Here is a 20,583-nt window from a genome sequence, read left to right on the forward strand (position 1 = left end):
ACCTTAACAGCACCAACTGTCTACTCAGACATGGAGGAGGCGGAGAAGTGGACTACATTTACATGTAGTCATTTAGCTGACACTTTTATCCAAAGTGACTTACAAGTTTTGCAAGTCTATCAGCTGAGTAACAATGTTCATCCAAGTGTGTGAAAGAAGAGTGCATGACAGTAGAGGTTTGTTTTTGTTTTTTTAAGATATTGATTGAAGAAGTGTGTCTTTAGGCTGTCCTAACTGTGGTGGGAAGTTTGTTCCACCATTGTGGAGCAAGGACAGAGAATAGGCGGCTTCTCTTTGATGACCCTCCCGGAGCTCGGATAGGAGTGGGTCTGAGGCGACCAGAAGATGCAGAGCGGAGGAGTCTTGAGGGTGTGTAGTTAGAGACCATTGGCCGGCGGTAGCAGTTCCGTTTGATGCGCGATATGCCAGGTTGAGGGCCTTGTACACAGTGTGAGAAGAGCATTTATGCAGGTGAAAACCAGAAAATCAGCTGGCCCAGATGGGATAACAGGATGGATAAGTCCTGTGCTAACCAGCTAGCCCCAGTGTTCACCACCATATTCAATCTATCCCTGGCTGAGTCCCGCCTTCTCCAAAGAGTCCACTATAATCCCTGTACCAAAAAAATCCTCTCCAGCAGGCCTTAATGACTACAGACCGGTGGCACTGAATTGATTGAATTGATTGATTGATTGAAAACTTTATTAACAGATTGCAGAATGGGTACAGTACAGTACAGCTCAATACATACAATTGTTAAGGGGATGCAGACCAGAGAAAGACTTTCGTCTTGTTTACATCAGGGTCCCCCATTTTCAATTAATCGTAACATATATGACATACATGACATACAGATAGACAGTACTGCTACATCTATACATTTATGACATACCAGATTTGCAATTACAGTACCGTTTGTGATACAAAAAGAGTCCAGAAAAAAAAAAAAAGTATATACATTTGAGGTAGAAACTGTACATTGGATTGGGTAGGTGGGGGTGGGGGGGGACTGTACATTGGAGGTGGTTGGGGGGGGGGGGGGGGGGGGTTGGGTAGGAGTGGGGGGGGGGTTGGGTAGGAGGGGTGGGTGGGGGACACTGTACAACTGTACAAACAAAACTGTACATTGGATTATTGACAAGACCATACTTGGTAATTTACTGTACATTGGAGGGGGTTGTGTTCGGACATTTACAGGGGCCAGTTTCGAGTTGCAGTCTCCCTTAGGTGTTTTTTGAGAGTGTTTTTGAAAGTGGGTAGTGATTCACATTCCTTTACAGCTTTGGGTAGGGCGTTCCACATTGATGTGGCATAATTGCGAAACGTGTTTAGTCCCTTGTTTGAGCCGAATCTGGGTTTAACATGATTTGTGGAGCTCCCTCTGGTGTTGTGATCGTGGTATTCACTGACCTTTGGGAAGTATTTTGTCATGTACATGGGTACCTTGGTCGTGTAGTGTATCTTGTAGACCAGGCTCATTGCAAGTTGCTGTACTCTGTCGTCTACTCTAAGCCATCCTAGGTTGTCAAAGTGGGCAGGGGTGAGGTGGGTTCTAGGAGTAAGGTCAAGCAGTAGTCTGACCAGTTTGTTTTGAGATGTTTGTAATTTTGTTTTTAGCGCCTTTGAGGTGCTTTGGTACCATGAGGTGCAAGCATAGTCGTAGTACCCTTGAATGAATGCTCCTGCTAGAGTCTTCAGGGTATTCTTGTTTACCAGTGAGGAGATCCGGTACAAGAATCGAGTTCGTTGGTTGACTTTTTTTATTACATTGGATGCCATTTTGTCACAGGAAAGATTTGCCTCTAGGATGGAACCCAGGTAGGTAATATCTTCTTTCCTTGTGACAATATTGTCACCCACTGTAACTGAGAAGCCGTCGGTCTTGCTGAGTTTGTTATTTGAACCGAAGAGAATGGACTCTGTTTTGCCCATGTGTAATGATAGTTTGTTATCAGCGAGCCATATGCAGATTTTGCCTAGTTCTGAGCTGAAGGTTTTTTCAACCTGTAACTTGTTCTTGTCAGAGACCAGCAGGGCTGAGTCGTCCGCAAACAGGAACAAGTTGCAGTCACAAGCTGACGACATGTCATTTGCATAAATTAGGAACAGTAGCGGACCTAGTATGCTTCCTTGTGGAACACCACAGCTCACTCACCTCTGTGGTCATGAAATGTTTTGAGAGGCTGGTTAAGGATTACATTTGTGCCTCCCTCCCCAGTGATATGGACCCTTTGCAATTTGCATACAGGTCAAACAGGTCCACTGACGATGTGGTCTCTCAGGTACTACACAACACCCTCTCTCACCTAGACAGCCAGAAGGGGGGCTATGTGAGACTGTTGTTCATCGACTATAGCTCAGCGTTCAACACCATAGTCCCCAGCAGACAGGTGGACAGGCTGATTGAGCTGGGTCTGAGCTCCGCTCTGAGCGCCTGGATACTGGACTTTGAGTGAAAGGCCTCAGGCGGTCAGGGTGGGAGGTCAGACCTCCAACACCATCACCCTGAGTATCGGATCCCCCCAGGGCTGTGTTCTGAGCCCCCTGCTGTATTCACTCTACACACATGACTGTGTGGCCAGGTTCAGCTCCAACTCCATAGTGAAGTTTGCGGATGGCACAGTGGTGGTGGGGCTGATCTGACAACGACGAGAAGGCCTACCGGGAGGAGGTTGATGTACTGGCACGCTGGTGTCAGGACAACAGCCTGCTCCTGAACATTGGTAAAACAAAGGAGCTGATCGTGGATTTTAGGAGAACACAGCAGGGGACACACACACCACTGTGGATAAACGGGGCTACCGTGGACAGGGTGAGCAGCTTTAAGTACCTGGGGGTCCACATCTCAGAGGACCTGACATGGACAACACACACAGACTCGGTCGTAAAAAAGGCGAAGCAGCGCCTCTACCACCCGAGACAGTTAAGGAAGTTCAGAGTATCTGGGAAGATACTCCAGTCCTTCTACTCCAGAGCTGTAGAGAGCATCTTGACTGGAAACATCACTGCCTGGTATGGAAACAGCAAGGCACAGGACAAGAAGGCCCTACAGAGAGTGGTGCGCTCAGCTGAGCGTACTACGGGTATTGCACTACCACCCCTGTAGGACTTTATAACAAGAGGTGCAACTCCAGAGCCTGCAGAATAATGAAAGACCCTCACCACCCCAACAACAGCCTGTTCAAGCTGCTATCGCAGGACCTTAGCATGTCTTTTACCATGCATTTTTAAAACTTTATGTACATTATACCCGTTATGTCTTATTCTTATTACTTGTATTATTGCACAATTGCTGCGGGCATGACCACCCGCATTTCACTGTACTTGACTTGAGGCGATGTGAGCGGAGAAGTTCAGCAGGTCGCCAAGGACAACGCCAAGGTTCTTGGCGGTCAAGGACGCGGCCACAGCTACATTCTCCACTGTGATGGAAAGGTCGGTCAAGGGGGAGGATTTGGCCGGCACTGGCAGGTGAAGCAATTCTTTTTTTGATCTTTTTCCCCCTCCTTCTTTTTCCGATTTTTCTCCCATCCCACTGTTAGTCGTTATGCCAATTCCCAACCCCCTTCCTGGTTGTTGCGAACTTTCCGCTACTGTTGGTCCGAGAGGCCGGAGACTGTCACATGCTTTCCTGTGGGTCATAAATGTATAGATGTAGCAGTACTGTCTATCTGTATGTCATGTATGTCATATATGTTACGATGAATTGAAAATGGGGGACCCTGATGTAAACAAGACGAAAGTCTTTCTCTGGTCTGCATCCCCTTAACAATTGTATGTATTGAGCTGTACTGTACTGTACCCATTCTGCAATCTGTTAATAAAGTTTTCAATCAATCAATCAATCAATCCTCCGACGCATGTGCAGCCAGCCGGCAGCCAGCCTGGCCGCGTGAATGCCTTCTACAACGCTGTTCCAGTTCCGCGTTGCCGTTTTGCGCTCCGATTGGCCGAGCGCGCGCATGCGCATGAGCCGCGACGCGCTCCTCAGCCAGGCTCCGCTTAAGGCAATTTATACAAATGGAAGTATTGATTACGCTGTAACGAATCAGTAAAAAAATATACCCTTAACTGGAATATGTTGTGCCTTTACACATATGTTGGATTATGTAATTGGTTTGTCATGACAAACCAATAAAAAATCGCGAATTAACCGGTGGCTACAACAACACACAGTAACTACATGCATCATTGTTTACAACTGGACACGGACGCGTTAAAGAGCAATCAATTAATTTAATATAACAGTCCGGTTCTGTGTTTGTTTGTGTCTGTAGATTGTTGGTGAACAACTAACTTTAGGTTAGTTTAACGCGTCCGTGTCCAGTTGTAAACAATGATGCATGTAGTTACTGTGTGTTGTTGTAGCCACCGGTTAATTCGCGATTTTTTATTGGTTTGTCATGACAAACCAATTACATAATCCAACATATGTGTAAAGGCACAACATATTCCAGTTAAGGGTATATTTTTTTAATGATTCGTTACGGCGTAATCTATACTTCCATTTGTATAAATTGCCTTAAGCGGAGCCTGGCTGAGGAGCGCGTCGCGGCTCATGCGCACGCTCGGCCAATCAGAGCGCAAAACGGCAACGCGGAACTGGAACAGCGTTGTAGAAGGCATTCACGCAACCTGGCCGCGCAGATTCTCACCGGGAGAGTGTAACGTGTGGAAGGTCGCACTACCTCTCCAGATCCTACCCTTGCTGAGCAGGCGCCCCAACCGAACTGTAGGGGTCGCTGTCCACAATGCCCAGGACCCACCCACGGCTCCCCTCCCCCTAACTCAGCCAAACGAGTTAGTATAGCGATCAGCCCGAGCCAAGGCAATGCTGACTCTCCGGGAGTCGAGACCGCAGCCTCTTGCATTGATGACGAGCACAATCTCCGCTACGCCACCTGACCGCCTCCAGGTGAAGCAATTCTGTTTAGCTTAGGTTCAGTTTGAGGTGTTTGGTCGCCATCCAGGCGGATGTTGGACAGATAGGCAGAGATCCGCTCAGATACATGGATATCTGAGGGACGGAAGGAGAGGAAGAGTTGAGTATCATCGATACGAAAAGGCATGAGACGTGATAATGTTACCCAGAGATTTGGTGTAGAGTGAGAAGAGGAAGGGTCCAAGGACCGAGCTCTGGGGGACACCCGTCCGAAGGGGCTGACGGGGTCCCTCTCCATGATACTTGCAGGCTTCTCTGCGAAGGGACAGAGCTTGTCAAAGGAGGTTGAGAGAGCTGAGAGGAGGGTGGAGGTTGCCGTGTCTGGGGGGAGAGCAGAGAAGGTGTCACTCAAAAGTAGAGTGATTAGGATGTTGGAGGAAAGGGTGGAGGGAGATGGGGAGCGCAGTTTGCGTCTGACTGAGACGGTTTGGGTTGGAGTGGATGGTTTGGGGTTAAGCATGAGAGGTAGTAAGAAGGATATGAAAAAGTGGTCAGATACATGAAGGGGAAGGCAGAGAAATTGCAGTGGGAGGGAAAGAAAAAAAATTCAGAGTAGAGTAATATAGGATAATGGTCTACTTAGCACTCTGGTGGGTGGGGCGGTTTCTTCCTCGGAGAACTCCACGTCTTTGTCCATCTTCGTTCGTGACACTTCGCTAACGCTTTACCCAGCATGCATTTAATCCTCTGAGGTCGCAGCTATTTTGTGATATGTGACCCAGCACAGACTCTGGGTCCTTTAGAGGGATCTTAATTATTTTATTTTTACATGATATGCAATTACAGGTTCATACCTTCAAAATAAGCCACCACTTGTACAAATTGGGTGGATACTTTTCAATCTATGTCTTATGAAACATGCTGCTAACACAATACTTATTCAAGAGCTACAGGCCTCAAAAGAAAATGGAGCCATTTCGCTTACAATGTATAATGACTACTCTACCCAGAAATCAATGTAACCCCTCCCCTCCCCAGTTAACACCTTCCACAACAACACCTTGCTTTGTTATTCGGATGATTTGTGACCTCAGGCTATCAGGATGCTCAATGACTAAGTATCACATGCACATACTCACTTTAAAAAAACACTTTTTACTGTATGAAGCACATTCTCAGGGGCTCATACAGAACCAAGCATTTCACTGTAATGTACATGTACTTTATACTTGAAACTTGTGAGATCTTATAACCAACTAGAGGATAAAGGAAAAACAGTCAAGATAGTAATCAAGATTCAATATTTGATTATCATTTAAAACACACACACACAAAGAAAGGGAGAATGGCGTATACATTACATTTTGTCATTTACCTGACGCTTTTATCCAAAGCGACTTACAAGTTTTGTACGACAAGTCAGTAGAAAGGGTACAACTCTGAGTAACAATGTTCATCAAAGTGTTAAGACTTGAATGCTATAGTGTTGAGTGTATGTTAGTATATTAGGAAGAGTGCATGACAGTAAGAGGGTTGTTATTATTATTATTATTATTATTATTATTATTATATACTGTATATATTTTTTTCCATTTCAGATATTGATTGAAGTGTGTCTTCAGTCGACGGCGAAAGATTGGTCGGGTTTCAGCTGTCCTAATTGTGGTGGGAAGTTCGTTCCACAATTGTGGGGCACGGACCGAGAATAGGCAGCTTTTCTTTGATGACCCTCCCGGAGCTCGGATAGGAGTTGGTCGGAGGCGGCCAGAGGATGCAGAGCGTAGGGGTCTTGAGGGTGTGTAGTTAGAGACCATTAACCGGAGGTTGGCGGGAGCCGTTCCCTTCGCCGCGCGATATGCCAGGTTGAGGGCCTTGAAGCGGATTCGTGCGGCGATGGGGAGCCAGTGCAGGTCTCTAAGAAGTGGGGCGACATGGGCTGAGATCAGGTTTGAGATCAGGCGGGCGGCTGCGTTCTGAATTAGTTGAAGAGGCTTGGTGGCAGTGGTCGGAAGGCCAGCAAGCAGTGCATTGCAGTAGTCGAGGCAGGAGATGACTGTTGATTGACTGCGTATAGCAGACTTAATGGTTTTAGAATATTTCAGCTAATGAAGTTAAATCAACTATCCAGTTTGTTTTCATAGTGTAACATTTAAGAGAGAGAGAGAGAGAGAGAGAGAGAGAGAGAGAGAGAGAGAGAGAGAGAGAGAGAGAGAGACTATTTTATGCAAAAAAAAAAAGAGAGATTCAGATACAATTTACAATTTAAGGCTTTGCTCCCCTTCCCGTAATTCACTCACAGCTTGGGCTGTCGTTGTGGTACAGACATGATCATAATCAGTTTTTTTTGTACCCGAGTCTCCCGAACACGTAAAACCAAGCCCTAGTCGATCAGGTGAATGCGCAAACATTAAATTTTTTGCCCTATTTCTGGATTGCGCAACATTTTCGGCATTTCTGAATAATCTTCTCCGCCGAGATATGGCGGCCTAGACCGTGCCGCGTCACATATTGTAAACTTGCCTACAGGTCTGGCGACCTCTAAGGGTTAAATGGGATGTATTTTCTACATTGATCACAGTGTTTAGACAAATCTAACCATCTACATAAGAGCTACCTGTTGGAGCTAAAATTGTCCTCGTGTCTGTGTCTCTCTAGATGAGGAACAAAGAGAAAAAGTTACCTAGCGCATATTCTCACCTCCCTATTTAAATTACACCACCAGAGGGCACCAAATAGACGCCAATAACTGAAGGGAACAGTTGTCATACCCGTCAGGTGATAATAATAATAATTATTATTATGACTGTTGAGATAGCCTGGCTACATTAGCATGGAGATCAGTATGCCTACAGTTCCTATTTGAAAAATAGATTTCCATCCAAAGTAGGTTTAAGTTTATTTGGATCCCCATTAGCTGTTACAAAAGGAAAAAGCTACTCTTCCTGGGGTTCAGGAAGAGTAGGTGCACCTACTGTAACTGTTACCCAGTCTATTATTTTTCCCCAGCTGGATTGTCGTAGATTTGATTTATCATTGATGAAATTAAGGACTCTGTATGATTCCATTTTTGCATCAGGTAGTGCCTTTGGTGTTGTTATGAGTTTGAGGTGCCATTTGAAACAATAATGTTTGATCAAACATAGTCAAAGTCTTTCTGAGGGATAGTTCTGATGTCCTACTTACAAATGATGATGTTGATTAACCAGAAACTAGGTTACCTGCAAATGGGACTAAATAGTGCTCCAAATTACGCTGATATTTTAAAGATAGAATTTAATTTAATGTTAGCAAATACAAACTTAGCTGTCATCAACCAGCTATGCTAGCTAGAAAAAATGTGTGAACATAAATCCAACCATTTTGTGTCAAATTTTTTATTATTAAATTGTTGTAGTTTTCCAAATGCAAAAAAAATAACATATCAGCCATCAGCCGCACCGCTCTATAAATATTGGTGTCGACATCGGCCATTGAAACACCCATCGGTTGACCACTACCACAAATCCATGCAAAGTCAATGGGGTCAAGCTCCTGTCTGTATAAGCTGACTGAAATGTTCTTTGTGTGCACTTTGCATTCGTTTGTGGTTAACTATCAGGAGCTAGTTTGAGGAACAAAGGACTCAACCAATCAACATCATCATTGGTAAGCCAGAAATAGGGCTAGAGTTCAGAAAATCTGAACTATTAATTTAATTTCATCTCACTACCCGTTCAATTGCCCAGCTGCAATATAGAGCTTGCGTAGGACGAGGACCAGCAAGGGGATTGGAACCCTTGTGTGTAAAGGTAATTCTAAACTTACTCATGAGCACTGCAAATGCCAAGAACTGATCTCTCTGAATATGGTTGGCCAAATGTCATGACATTTGGCATTCAGCCTTTAATCTTGTGATTTTTCCAGGACCATCTGCAATTTTCTGACATTTCATTCATTTCCCAAGCCGTTTCCATGACTAGACAACTTCCAACTCTCCAGGTCTGCCCTGACACAAGGGAAACCTCACTCTATGTACCTCTATGCGCAGCTGAGCAGGGCTCTCCGAGTTGTCCCCAACGCACCTCACACTGTCATAATGGTCTCCATAGCGGTAGGCAATGTGCAGCTCTCTGCACACTTGCTTCTCTGCACCATTTATCTGTATAGAGAGAACACGTAGCTTTAATAGTGGAACATTAGTGACCACACTAACATTATACACATGCCATTATAATATATTGAAATTCTTGGTGTGTGCTGCGTGTCCCCTACCTCCCACAGTGGTGTGTTAAGCTGATGGATGACCACTTTCAGCTGCTGACTGCGAGCAAAAGCCACGATGGCGTCGTTGCCAGCGAACGTTCCAGGCTGGGAGAGGTTGGACACTGTAGGGCGAAGAGAAACAGAGACAGATTAGTCACGAGACACAAATGTTCGCCTTGTTATTTTACTGCCTCACGTCCTTTTTACCCGGCATCCCCACCCAATTAAAAACTAATTTCTCAAAGTGCATATTCTTAGAAGTGCTTCCTGATGAAATGAAGAGGCTTGGATGAAGACCAGGGGCGTTCTCTTACGGTGTTGTGCGAAGGGCACGTCGTCCTCGACAAAGGGCTCAAAGTCTTGTCTATGGGACGTCATGTACTGGACCGTCTCCTGGCGCAGCCTCAGGTGGCCCCTGGAGTGGCCCTCTAACTGGTCCCCCAGGGCTCTGAACAGACAGTTCCTGCAGGAGACACAAAAATACAGCCCAGTTATTAGGCACATGGGATTATAATGATGCCACAGTCTGCATTAAATATGGATGACTAGAGCTCATCCTGCATTGCTAGTAGTGCTAGCTTGCTTACTACACATTCCGACACTTGTAGGAAGGTTCTCATTGATAATTCAAGAGTTAGAGCTCTTTTTGCCCAATAAAAAACAAAGATCAAACTGCCAAATCAAAAGCCTTCTGGACATTCTGGTACTGACAAAGGTACTGTAATTCATAGACTGCAGTCTATAGGTTCTGGTCGTATTCAGCCTCAGTCTAGTAAAAGGACCTCCTGGCCTGAAGCGCCACAATGTATGATAATTAAGACTCTTGGAGCGCAACTCTTAACTCATATGTATTTTAGAGCACAGGGTCAATGTTAGCTCAGTGCCGTGCCCCTGGAGAAGTTTGTGCTCAAGGGTTAGAGGGCATTTCGCCAGTTTTGGTAGGTGGCGCAGGTGTCATAGGAGCCGCACTCCAGCTCACAGCTGCTCACGGCTGGAATAATGAATGAATGAATGAATGAATGAATGAATTTATTCACACACACACACACACACGATACATTACATGTGAGTATCCTCATGTGATATAACAATGTCGCAAATTGTGTGCATGTGCCAGGTCTCCCAAGAAGCTATTTCAAGCTTTTGGAGGGAGCCTGAACACAGATATAAACAGAATATAAACAACAAAACAATAAACAAAAAACAAAACAAAATCAATACAACGTGGGTAGGTTTACACACCTACCTACCTACTAACTGACATATAACAGAGATACATAATACAGACAATTGTATTCCTAAGTTATAATTTTAATTAGAGATATGATTTAAGCAGTTCCTCTTTCAGTGATTTTTTTTAAAGGTTTTAAAGGTTTTAGTCATTTTCAGATTTTCATCAAGCTTGTTCCAGATCTGTGGACCCCTGCATGCTATGCTTAGGCTAGCACAATTGAGCCTTCTCCTCTTGCCAAATATAAGATGCTTATTTCTTGTGTTGTGGATGTGCAGTGGTTGGCAGACTGGGACAAGCTCAGACAGTCTGTGATTCATGTTGTTGACAACTTGATACATAATTGATGCGTTTTGATGAATGTTAAATTCAGCGAGCCTCAGGAGACCAAAGCGATGGAACAGAGGCTTTGAGGGCGCTCTATACCCGGACCATGACAGCACTCGTAGTACCCTCTTTTGTAAGCTTTCTAGTTTCTTGAGATGGCTGGGGTATGTGTTGCACCATATGACATTACAGTAATTTATGAGGGGTTCATACAAGGTTTTGTATAAAGTGAGAAGGGCAGGCAAGGGAAGAAAATGACGTATTTTGCAGAATAAGCCTACATATTTGGACAGTTTAGTTTGTAGATATTTTATGTGGCATTTGAAGTTGAGTGACTCATCGATGACGACCCCCAGGAATTTTGTGGACACCACTCTTGACAGCTCCTTTCCATTTATTTTTATGCACATGTGATGTGTGCACATCCAATTTGAGTGGAAGACAATAAAGTTTGTTTTGCTGAGATTAAGTGATCATTTGTTGCATTTAAACCAGGTGTCCACTTTTTGTAGTTCTGTGTTGAGTAGATCTTGTAGCTCGAGTGGATTTTTATGTGACAGAAACAAATTAGTGTCATCAGCTAATATTACTTTGTGCAGAAGTTCAGATGAGTTGACAAAGTCATTTATATAGAGAATAAATAGTAAAGGCCCTAGAATTGACCCCTGTTACACCCTCCTGTTGATGCCGGGCCTCCAACCAATAACCTGTTGTAAGCAATCAGTCTCTCAACCCTATGCCTGAATGTAATGCTGATGAAGAAATAGACGCTCCCAGCTTGGCACTAAATATGTATCTGTGCAGAGGTTATGATTTGGGAGACGACTGTTACAGCGTCTGTGCAGATAAAGATGGGACAGTAGAAGATGGGCCTATATAGTCTATTGAGATATGTCTGCTGTCCACTAGATCAGGGTTTGTCAAAAGCGGGGGACAGGTGATTATTTCACAAAGGCTTGGGATACACTTTTAGTGCGGTGGCTTAGCACCAGATTTGAGAAGGATGTGGACGCGCCGGACAAAAGCACCACATTTTTCCCACGTGTTCCTCATCATCATAGCTTTCATTTTGGGGTAGGGGCCACGTCATCATGATGGATTTCAAGATGGCTGCCATGTAAAATCAAGGTTCTGCCCATTAATAAATATCTTGGTCCATAGCTCGCTCAATATTTGAGCGAACACAAAGGTATTGGTATCCCTGTAAACTAGAGAAACTAAGCTTTCCATTGGTATCATTGTCATTAAGCCCAACTGTTGGGAAGGGAGGTTCTGCCCATTAATAAATATCTTGGTCCATAGCTCGCTCAATATTTGAGCGAACATAAAGGTATTGGTATCCCTGTAAACTAGAGAAGCTAAGCTTTCCATTGGTATCATTGTCATTAAGCCCAACTGTTGGGAAGGGTGTTTTAACAAGCAATGATTCAAAATTATGTAAAATTTTCGCCTAGAAAAAACTGCCATGCTCATCTTCCAAAAGGTCCCTTGGCCATTCACATGAATATATCAGAGTGAACATTGGTTTTATAGGTACCCACAAGCCTCTTCTTTCCTGACATACCCACTTTGTCTAACTTGCATGTTATTGTGTTATAATCAAGCAGGTTTGTGCATGTGGTACAAATGTGTCGAACATTCTAACAACTGCCAAAAATGTGAATGTTGGGTTAGGGTTTGTTGTTAGAATGTTGAACATAGAAGATCAATTTTGGTGTCAAACTATACATTTTCTGGGTCAATAAATGTGTTAATGCTATGAAGAATGTCACCAGATGAATATTTGTACCATTCTAACAACATATTTACATCATTTTTTACTTGTTTAACAGTCAGACATGCATGAATCGAATAGACATTTTATTAGGATCACTCGTTACATTTATTATTATTATCATAACTCTTTAGCCCGTATAGGCGTATTTAACTGTTATGGAGATATTTTCGCGGGTCTTGTGCAGTGGTCTCGTCGTGCCCGCGAAAATATCAGAATGTTTCATAAAGATTCCCGCGGTATACTGGCCAGCTCTCAGTGCGCGTCCCGTGACAGCTGTCGTGGCTTAGCGCAGCCAGAGGACAGCACGATAAGGGACATGTTTAAAAAGGCAAAACATAATATAACAGGTAAGTCAAGTGTCATTACTTTAGTTATCAAAGGTGGAATCTCTGGACATAAGCAATAGGGATGGGTACCGTTCACATTTGAACCGATACGGTACCGGTACCTGTGAATCGATACCGGTACCCAACGGTACCATTTTTCTGCACTTTAGTCTCTAAAAATGTAATCTACCTACCTCAGTCGTGAAAAGAAAAAATCCAAACTTCAAATAACTACTTTCTACCGTTTTCGGCTTGCCATTGCCCCGACTGCTTTGTTGTTGAATCAAGTCAAATCCTAGGTAAACGTATTGTAGAGGAGCCAAAGCTATATATTTAGGTTATTGTATTATATGAATGTTTATATGTTTATTTTTATAAAATTACATTGAAACGGCATTAGGAATATTGATTGGATTTAGATAGTCATTGAACCGTATTATTTGTCATAATAGACCCTTCTAGAACATTCATGATGTCACAGTAGGGGTGGACGGTATGGTCTAAAATTTATATCACGGTATAATTTGAAGCATAGACGGTAACGGTATATATCACGGTATCATCGTTTTTGATAAAAAAAATTTTTTTATTTTATATAATTTTTTTTTTTTTTTATAAAATATATATATTATATAATTAGACTTGTACTTGTATTATCTGCGAGACATCGCCACCACGCAACAAGCTCCACTGTCTGTGTGTACTCTAGTAGCCTCCAGCTACGGCCAGGATTCCCCGGAGCTGCACCTGGACCTATACTCGAGTAGCCTCGAGCAGAGCTACGGCCAGGATTCTCCGGCGCTGCACCTGGACCCTATTATATTGGAATAACGTTAGCAAGCCCTCAGCTCGAATACGCATCGAATCAGTGTTATAAGACATTGATATCAGGAGCTATCCGGCTAAGCCGGATATATAACGTTAATACAACGCCTCAGTGAATTATTTAGTTCAATGGGACATTTCGTTTTGAACGGTGAACTAACTTGCGTTAACGTGAGCTAACGGCTAACAGGTAGCACACACACGTCTCTCTCTACTAGACTTTGTGGAGCGTTTGTTGATGTCAGGAGCTATCGGTAGCTGGCCGACTAGATACCGTTCGGTTAGACAATGCCTCATCATGTATTAAACTAAAAGTGAATAGTTGACTTGGTCATTTTGTAACGGTAGCTAAGCTAACGTTAGCTCAGGGAGACGCCGCCGACAGCTGAGCTCCCGTGTCCCGTCCCACTAGACTACTAGATCCGTGTTTACATGCGTGCGGTAGGGGCTGGCACGCCCACTGCGCGAAGCCTCCTAAATAACTTTTTCCAGTTCGCACATATCTATTATCTATGACTAATTCTATCTATTTTTAGGGGCAAATGCGAGTGAAATAGTCGCGCTGTGGTTACATGACGTCATTGGTATTTTAGAGCTGCACTACCGGTTTAGACGGTATAGTCAAAATCCATACCGTAGAGCAAATTCATACCGTTTATACCGTATACCGTTTATACCGTCCACCCCTATGTCACAGTATGATGTCATAGTCAAACATTCTAGAATATTTGTGATGTCACAGTATGATGTCATAATGGAACATTCTAGAGCATTCGTGATGGCACAATCAAACATTCTAGAACATTTGTTTATCTATATATATTCAACAATTATCTCTGAAGATCTCATTGTGCATCTTGAAACAGTGCTGAGCAGTACTGAACAGATAGACTAAACAACATAGATGAAGCCTGCATTTCTAGACCATGGTGCCTTGCGGACCGTTTTGCTGTTTATTTACGGCTTTCAGGTGAGGAGGAATTTTCATGTGTCGAGTCGGCGGTGATTTTGGAGACTGGGAAAATACAGTTTTCTTACCTTGTAGTAGTGACGTGAATATTTAGGAAAATAGCTTTAGGATCACTTCTGTAAAGAAAGACTATCTTTGTTTTACACTGGAGCGGCTGTGGACCTTTTTTTTTTTTTTTTATCAACGAACGTACTAACGAGTACGCAACTTTAACCAGTAGAGTGGAACGTCGGCCCTGATACGTATATTGTGCGTGTGAACGTTGACATGAAAAGAAAAAAGGTTAAAAAAATATTAAAAAGTGCACAAAAAAAGAATAACATTTTTTTCTTTTACTGTATCTCACGTGAATCGATACTCGGTAGTACCGACGTGTTTCGGTAAGTACCTTTTAAAAGTACCGAATTCGGTACCCATCCCTAATAAGCAATGACATTATAATTTAAAGCTAAACTATACGTTTTTCTCTCTTGTTAGAAGAGGGATAACTTCTTCAGTTAGATTTGATTTGATCTTTATTTATATCGAACATTTTCAACCATAAACACACATTTGTAATAACAAAAAATAAATTAAAACGAAATAAAATACAAATACATTTAAATATATCTTCCTATGGAGGGAATGGCTCAAGACAAATGGTTTTGTTCGAGAAGGGACAGAAAGAAGCAAAGCTTATCTGGTCCTGCCCCTTACAATATCATTAATATGTAATAAGTTATCTATCAATACATAGTTAACTAACGGAATAGATAGTTAACTAATCAAAGTATCAGAATTTTTATAGAAATTCCTGCGGCCTGCGGGCCATCCTCCTCAGTCACGACTCACGAGAGCACTCGCAAATTATGCTGCATGCATGCATATCATTGTCAAACAGTGCGCGTCTCGAGTCGTGCCACTGTCGGTCGCTTGGTTGACAGTGGCACGCACGAGACCACTGCACAAGACCTGCAAAAATATCAGAATGTTTCATAAAAATTCCTGCGGTGGCCATACTCTCAGTGCACGTCTCATGACAGCTGTCGGTGGCTATACCGGTCATCAACACCGTAATGACCAAACGACCAGGATATTCTTCATAGCATTAACACATTTATTGACCCAGAAAATGTGTAGTTTGACACCAAAATGTATCTTCTATGTTCAACATTCTAACAACAAACCACATGTACCACATGCACAAACCTGCTTGATTATTGCCCCAAATAGCATGCAAGTTGGACAAAGTGGGTATGTCTGGAAAGAAGAGGCTTGTGGGTACCTATAAAACCAATGTTCACTCTGATATATTCATGTGAATGGCCAAGGGACCTTTTGGAAGATGAGCATGGCAGTTTTTTCTAGGCGGAAATTTAACATAATTTTGAATCATTGCCTATTAAAACCCCCTTCCCAACAGTTGGGCTTAATGAAAATGATACCAATGGAAAGCTTAGCTTCTCTAGTTTACAGGGATACCAATACCTTTGTGTTCGCTCAAATATTGAGCGCACTATGGACCAAGTTATTTATTAATGGGCAGAACCTTGATTTTACATGGCGGCCATCTTGAAATCCATCATGATGACGTGGCCCCTACCCCAAAATAAAAGCTATGATGATGAAGAACACGTGGGAAAAATTTGGTGCTTTTGTCCGGCGCATCCAAATGTTTTTGCTAAGCCACCGCACTATTTCAAAGGGTTTCGTTTGGAAACATTTGGTTTAAATTAGAGCTGGGCATAGATTAATTTTTTTTATCTAGATTAATCTACCTGCAATCCTGGAATTAATCTAGATTAAAATGGCTCAAAAAAAATAAAAAAATTCTGCCAAAGGTGTTCAAAATAGGTGTGTTCTACCCAAATAATGACCAGAGGAGGAGATTTATCCTCTCCTCTTCATCTGAGGAGTCACTAGGTGTTCTATCTCCTTGTTCAACAGCATGAACATGTCTCTTCTTTTTGTAATTTCCAGTGTTTCTTTTAAAACCAGATTTATCGTAATTTTCTGTGCCCTTCCTTTGATGCCATTAACATTGTTACACTGATATTGACAGCTCTCTCCAGTGTCAAATCACTCTCCGTCAGTAGTTTCTTCTGTGAACCTTAATTTCTTAATCCACACACAAACCTGTCTCTCAATGTGTCTTTTAGTGAATCTCTAAATTCACAATGCTGCTGACTGGTTGCTCACACACAGACTGCTGCAGAAGCAGGTTTCTCAACAAATTCAGTGCAAGCTCAGTGTAACAGTTCCATGAATGAATGAATGAATGAAAACGTTATTTAACAGATTGCAGAATGGGTACAATACAGTACGGCTCAATACATACAATTGTTAAGGGGATGCAGACCAGAGAAAGACGTTTGTCTTGTTTACATCAGGGTCCCCCATTTTCATTTATTTGCTCCACATTGTCATTAGCCCCTTTCGTGACTGTGATGCACTGAGTGAATCCACAGTCACTTGCTCCTCAATAGGAAACCAACCTAGATTTACCATGAAGGACTGGTTCTGGCCGAACCGTTCGTTATACAAGAATCACAGAGAAATTACAAAGGTACTCACAGTTGCACGAGGATTTCGGACAGAGATAAGGGATGGTGCGCATGCGCTGTGATCACCCAATGGCGGAAATAATGCCGTTTTGAGCAGTTTATAAAAATTATTTAAAATGTTTATTAGCAACGCAGAGCTTTCAAACCATCCCGTATCTCTGTCCGAAACCCTCGTGCAACTGTGAGCACCTTTGAAACGTCTCTGTGATTCTTGTATAACGAACGGTTCAGCCAGAACCAGTCCTTCATGGTAAATCTAGGTTAGTTTCCTATTGAGGAGCAAGTGACTGTGGATTCACTCCGTGCATCACAGTCACGAAAGGGGCTACATTGTCATCAAACGGTCCAATATTTCCAATAACCCAAGCCATTTCTGTTGTAAACACTCACGATAGTCCAGTCGATCCTTCCTTTAGTGTGTAAAGTGGATTTCCTCCTCTTGTAGATGTTTCCCAGTGCCGCCCGTATCAACGTGAGCTAACATGCTAACTCGCGTCGTTAATAATGTAAACAAAGCTTGCAACGGACTTCTTTTTTCTTGCATTGCGCAGATTCAGACGTCCTCATCGCCGAATTGTGTTATATCCTGAGGACTTCTTAACCTCACCTGTATAACAATGATTACCGGACCACTACTTTAGTTTAACACATTATTCTGACTACAGCTCCGGTAGTGCAATCACTTCCTGGTACCACAGCTGGGTACGGCAAGTATTTAAGGACAATACAGACCCAACGTTGAGAAAAAGATTAACGGCGTCAATTATATTATCGCGCAATACTAGTCTCGCGATAACGCAGCATGTTAACGCCGTTAACGGCCCAGCTCTAGTTTAAATACTTTGGAGTGCACATTCACAAGGTACAAAACCCACAGATGCTCAGTGCCGATTACTGGAAATGTCACAATGTTTCACAACGCAACCATAGCAATGTTTTTGTCATAAACAGGCTCTCACAGACAGGTTTGGGATTGTCTAATGTGGAATGTGCATAAGCCACCATGACATGATAGGAGTATCAAACCATTCCTATGTTTTCACTAGCCTTGGTCCCTGAGACAGGTAAGATCAAGAAACACTGAAATCTTGCTCAAGGGCTCCTGGACGTGACTACTGCGGTAGGAGAGAGCAATACTTGTTCACCACTGCATATAATCTCCCAGTTGGTCTTGAGAGTCAAACTAGTGATTTTTTTATGGTCTCAACTAAACCCAAAGCTCTGAAGCTCTAAACTCTAGGCTACCATTGCCCCTCAATATGATTCATATATCTAGCAGATCCTCTCTGTAAATTGTATTTGAATCTCTCCGTTGCATAAAAGTCTCTCTCTCTCTCTCTCTCTCTCTCTCTCTCTCTCTCTCTCTCTCTCTCTCTCTCTCTCTCTCTCTCTCTCTCACCCATCTCCAGGGACCTCTCGAAGCTTGAGCCCCAAGGCCTGGAGCTGATTGGAGAAGCTGATGAACTCCTCCCCTTCGTCGCCATCCTGAGGACGGTTCTTGCGGTCCTTGGCGATGGCTCGACGGGCTGCCCGCTCGTCCCTCTTGCGCTCCACATCGTTCTTCTTGTTGCTACGCACCGGCTTGGCCGTCTGCTTCCTGGACATGATGCTGGCTGCAGCCGTTTCTGCTGCTCACTGAGGTGATGACCTATGAGACCAAAGTGCTATGGCTCCTGATGGTAGAATGACACATGAGTCACTCACTGACTGGACATCTGGAAGCAGGAGAGAGAGAGAGAGAGAGAGAGAGAGAGAGAGAGAGAGAGAGAGAGAGAGAGAGAGAGAGAGAGAGAGAGAGAGAGAGAGAGAGAGAGAGAGAGAGAGAATTAGACTATTCATAGTATGTTCACGTGTCTTTCCAACTAATATAACACAATGCTTATAACACAAGCTTATTGGCCAAGGTTGTCGCAATCACATATACAATATTTGACTGATTGATTGATTGAAAAGTTTATTAACAGATTGCAGAATGGGTACAGTACAGTACAGCTCAATACATTCAATTGTTAAGGGGATGCAGACCAGAGAAAGACTTTCGTCTTGTTTACATCAGGGTCCCCCATTTTCAATTCATTCATAACATATATGACATACATGACATACAGATAGAACTGTGTGTTCTAACGTTATAATAAAGTTGACGCAATGACAGGTCTGGCTGCTAAACAATTAACTTTATTACGGATGGTGTTTAAGTTTCCTAGCGGGTCCATTATAGTTGCACTACTGAGCGAGCATGATGAGACTGAGAGTAGTGTACCAACTGTATATGGCATGTAGCTGGTTGGCTAGCTGTGGTATACATTTACTCACGTGACATTTGCTTGCTAAGCTACGTTAACTAAGCTAACTAACCGTTAGCTCGTTTGCTAAATAACTGCTAGCTAGGTAGTCAAGTAGCAACATAAGTCTCACTCAAACCAGCGTAGCTTCATGTATGTTTGAGAGCGTCGTCGGCTAAGTTCGTGAGCTAACTTGCTATAAGAACACATAACTGTTACATAACACTAAAATTACATCTTAAATGATATCTTACGTTAACTAGCGAGCGATTGGTGGAATTGAGGGAAACAATGTACTTACATCCAAGTAGATGGATTCAGCTAATTGTGTTTATATTTTGGGCTAAAACAAGAAATGACTCGCTATTTTTGGCTTTATTTACAATTCACTTCAGGTTCCCGTCAACTTACTTCCGGCTGCATCATAAAATACGGTATGCTGGGTGGGCCAAGCTGCGAACGTAACAAAAACGCAGCAAAATTGGGGGACATCTGTGCAACCTTCTCTTTGCAAGACAGCCATAACTCTAACTTTACAACATCACACATGGTTGGTATGTTGAAAACGAACTCTGTCTAACAAATATTATATCTGCCAAGAGTTCAATATATGTCATAATATGTCTGATTGATTGATTGAAAAGTTTATTAACAGATTGCAGAATGGGTACAGTACAGTACAGCTCAATACATACAATTGTTAAGGGGATGCAGACCAGAGAAAGACTTTCGTCTTGTTTACATCAGGGTCCCCCATTTTCAATTCATCATATGACACACATGACATACAGATAGACAGTACTGCTACATCTATACATTTATGACATACCAGATTTGCAAATACAGTACTGTTTGTGATACATACAAAATCCAGAAACAGAATGAATGAATGAATGAAGAGTGTATATACATTTGGTATAGAAACTGTACATTGGAGGAGGTTGGGTAGGTGGGGTGGGGTTGGGTGGGGCTGTACATTGGAGGTGGGGGGGGGGGGGGGGGGGGTGTTGGGTAGGGGGGACGACACTGTACATTGGAATGCTGACATACATTTGACATAGTAACTGTACATTGGAGGAGGTTGGGTAGGTGGGTTGGGTGGGGCTGTACATTGGAGGTGGGGGGGACACTGTACATCGAATTGCAGTCTCCCGTAGGTGTTCTTTGAGAGTGTT

General features: G+C 43.0%; 1 protein-coding gene across 1 annotated transcript in view; it reads right to left on the reverse strand.

Moving 5' to 3' along the window:
• Positions 1–19,841, reverse strand: part of otud3 (OTU deubiquitinase 3) — a 33,509-nt gene extending 13,668 nt beyond the window's left edge. Inside the window, exons 1-5 of the mRNA XM_084332926.1 lie at positions 19,710–19,841; positions 18,523–18,838; positions 9,439–9,587; positions 9,134–9,246; positions 8,898–9,020 (exon numbers count right to left, since the gene is read on the reverse strand). Of these exons, the coding sequence (XP_084189052.1) occupies positions 8,898–9,020; positions 9,134–9,246; positions 9,439–9,587; positions 18,523–18,728 (591 nt within the window). The 5' untranslated portion in view covers positions 18,729–18,838; positions 19,710–19,841. The remainder of the gene's footprint in view (positions 1–8,897; positions 9,021–9,133; positions 9,247–9,438; positions 9,588–18,522; positions 18,839–19,709) is intronic.
• Between the last annotated feature and the right edge of the window lie 742 nt (positions 19,842–20,583).

The sequence above is a fragment of the Notolepis coatsorum genome (assembly GCF_963971535.1).
Source record: "Notolepis coatsorum genome assembly, chromosome: 17".
Classification (NCBI taxonomy): Eukaryota; Metazoa; Chordata; class Actinopteri; order Aulopiformes; family Paralepididae; genus Notolepis; species Notolepis coatsorum.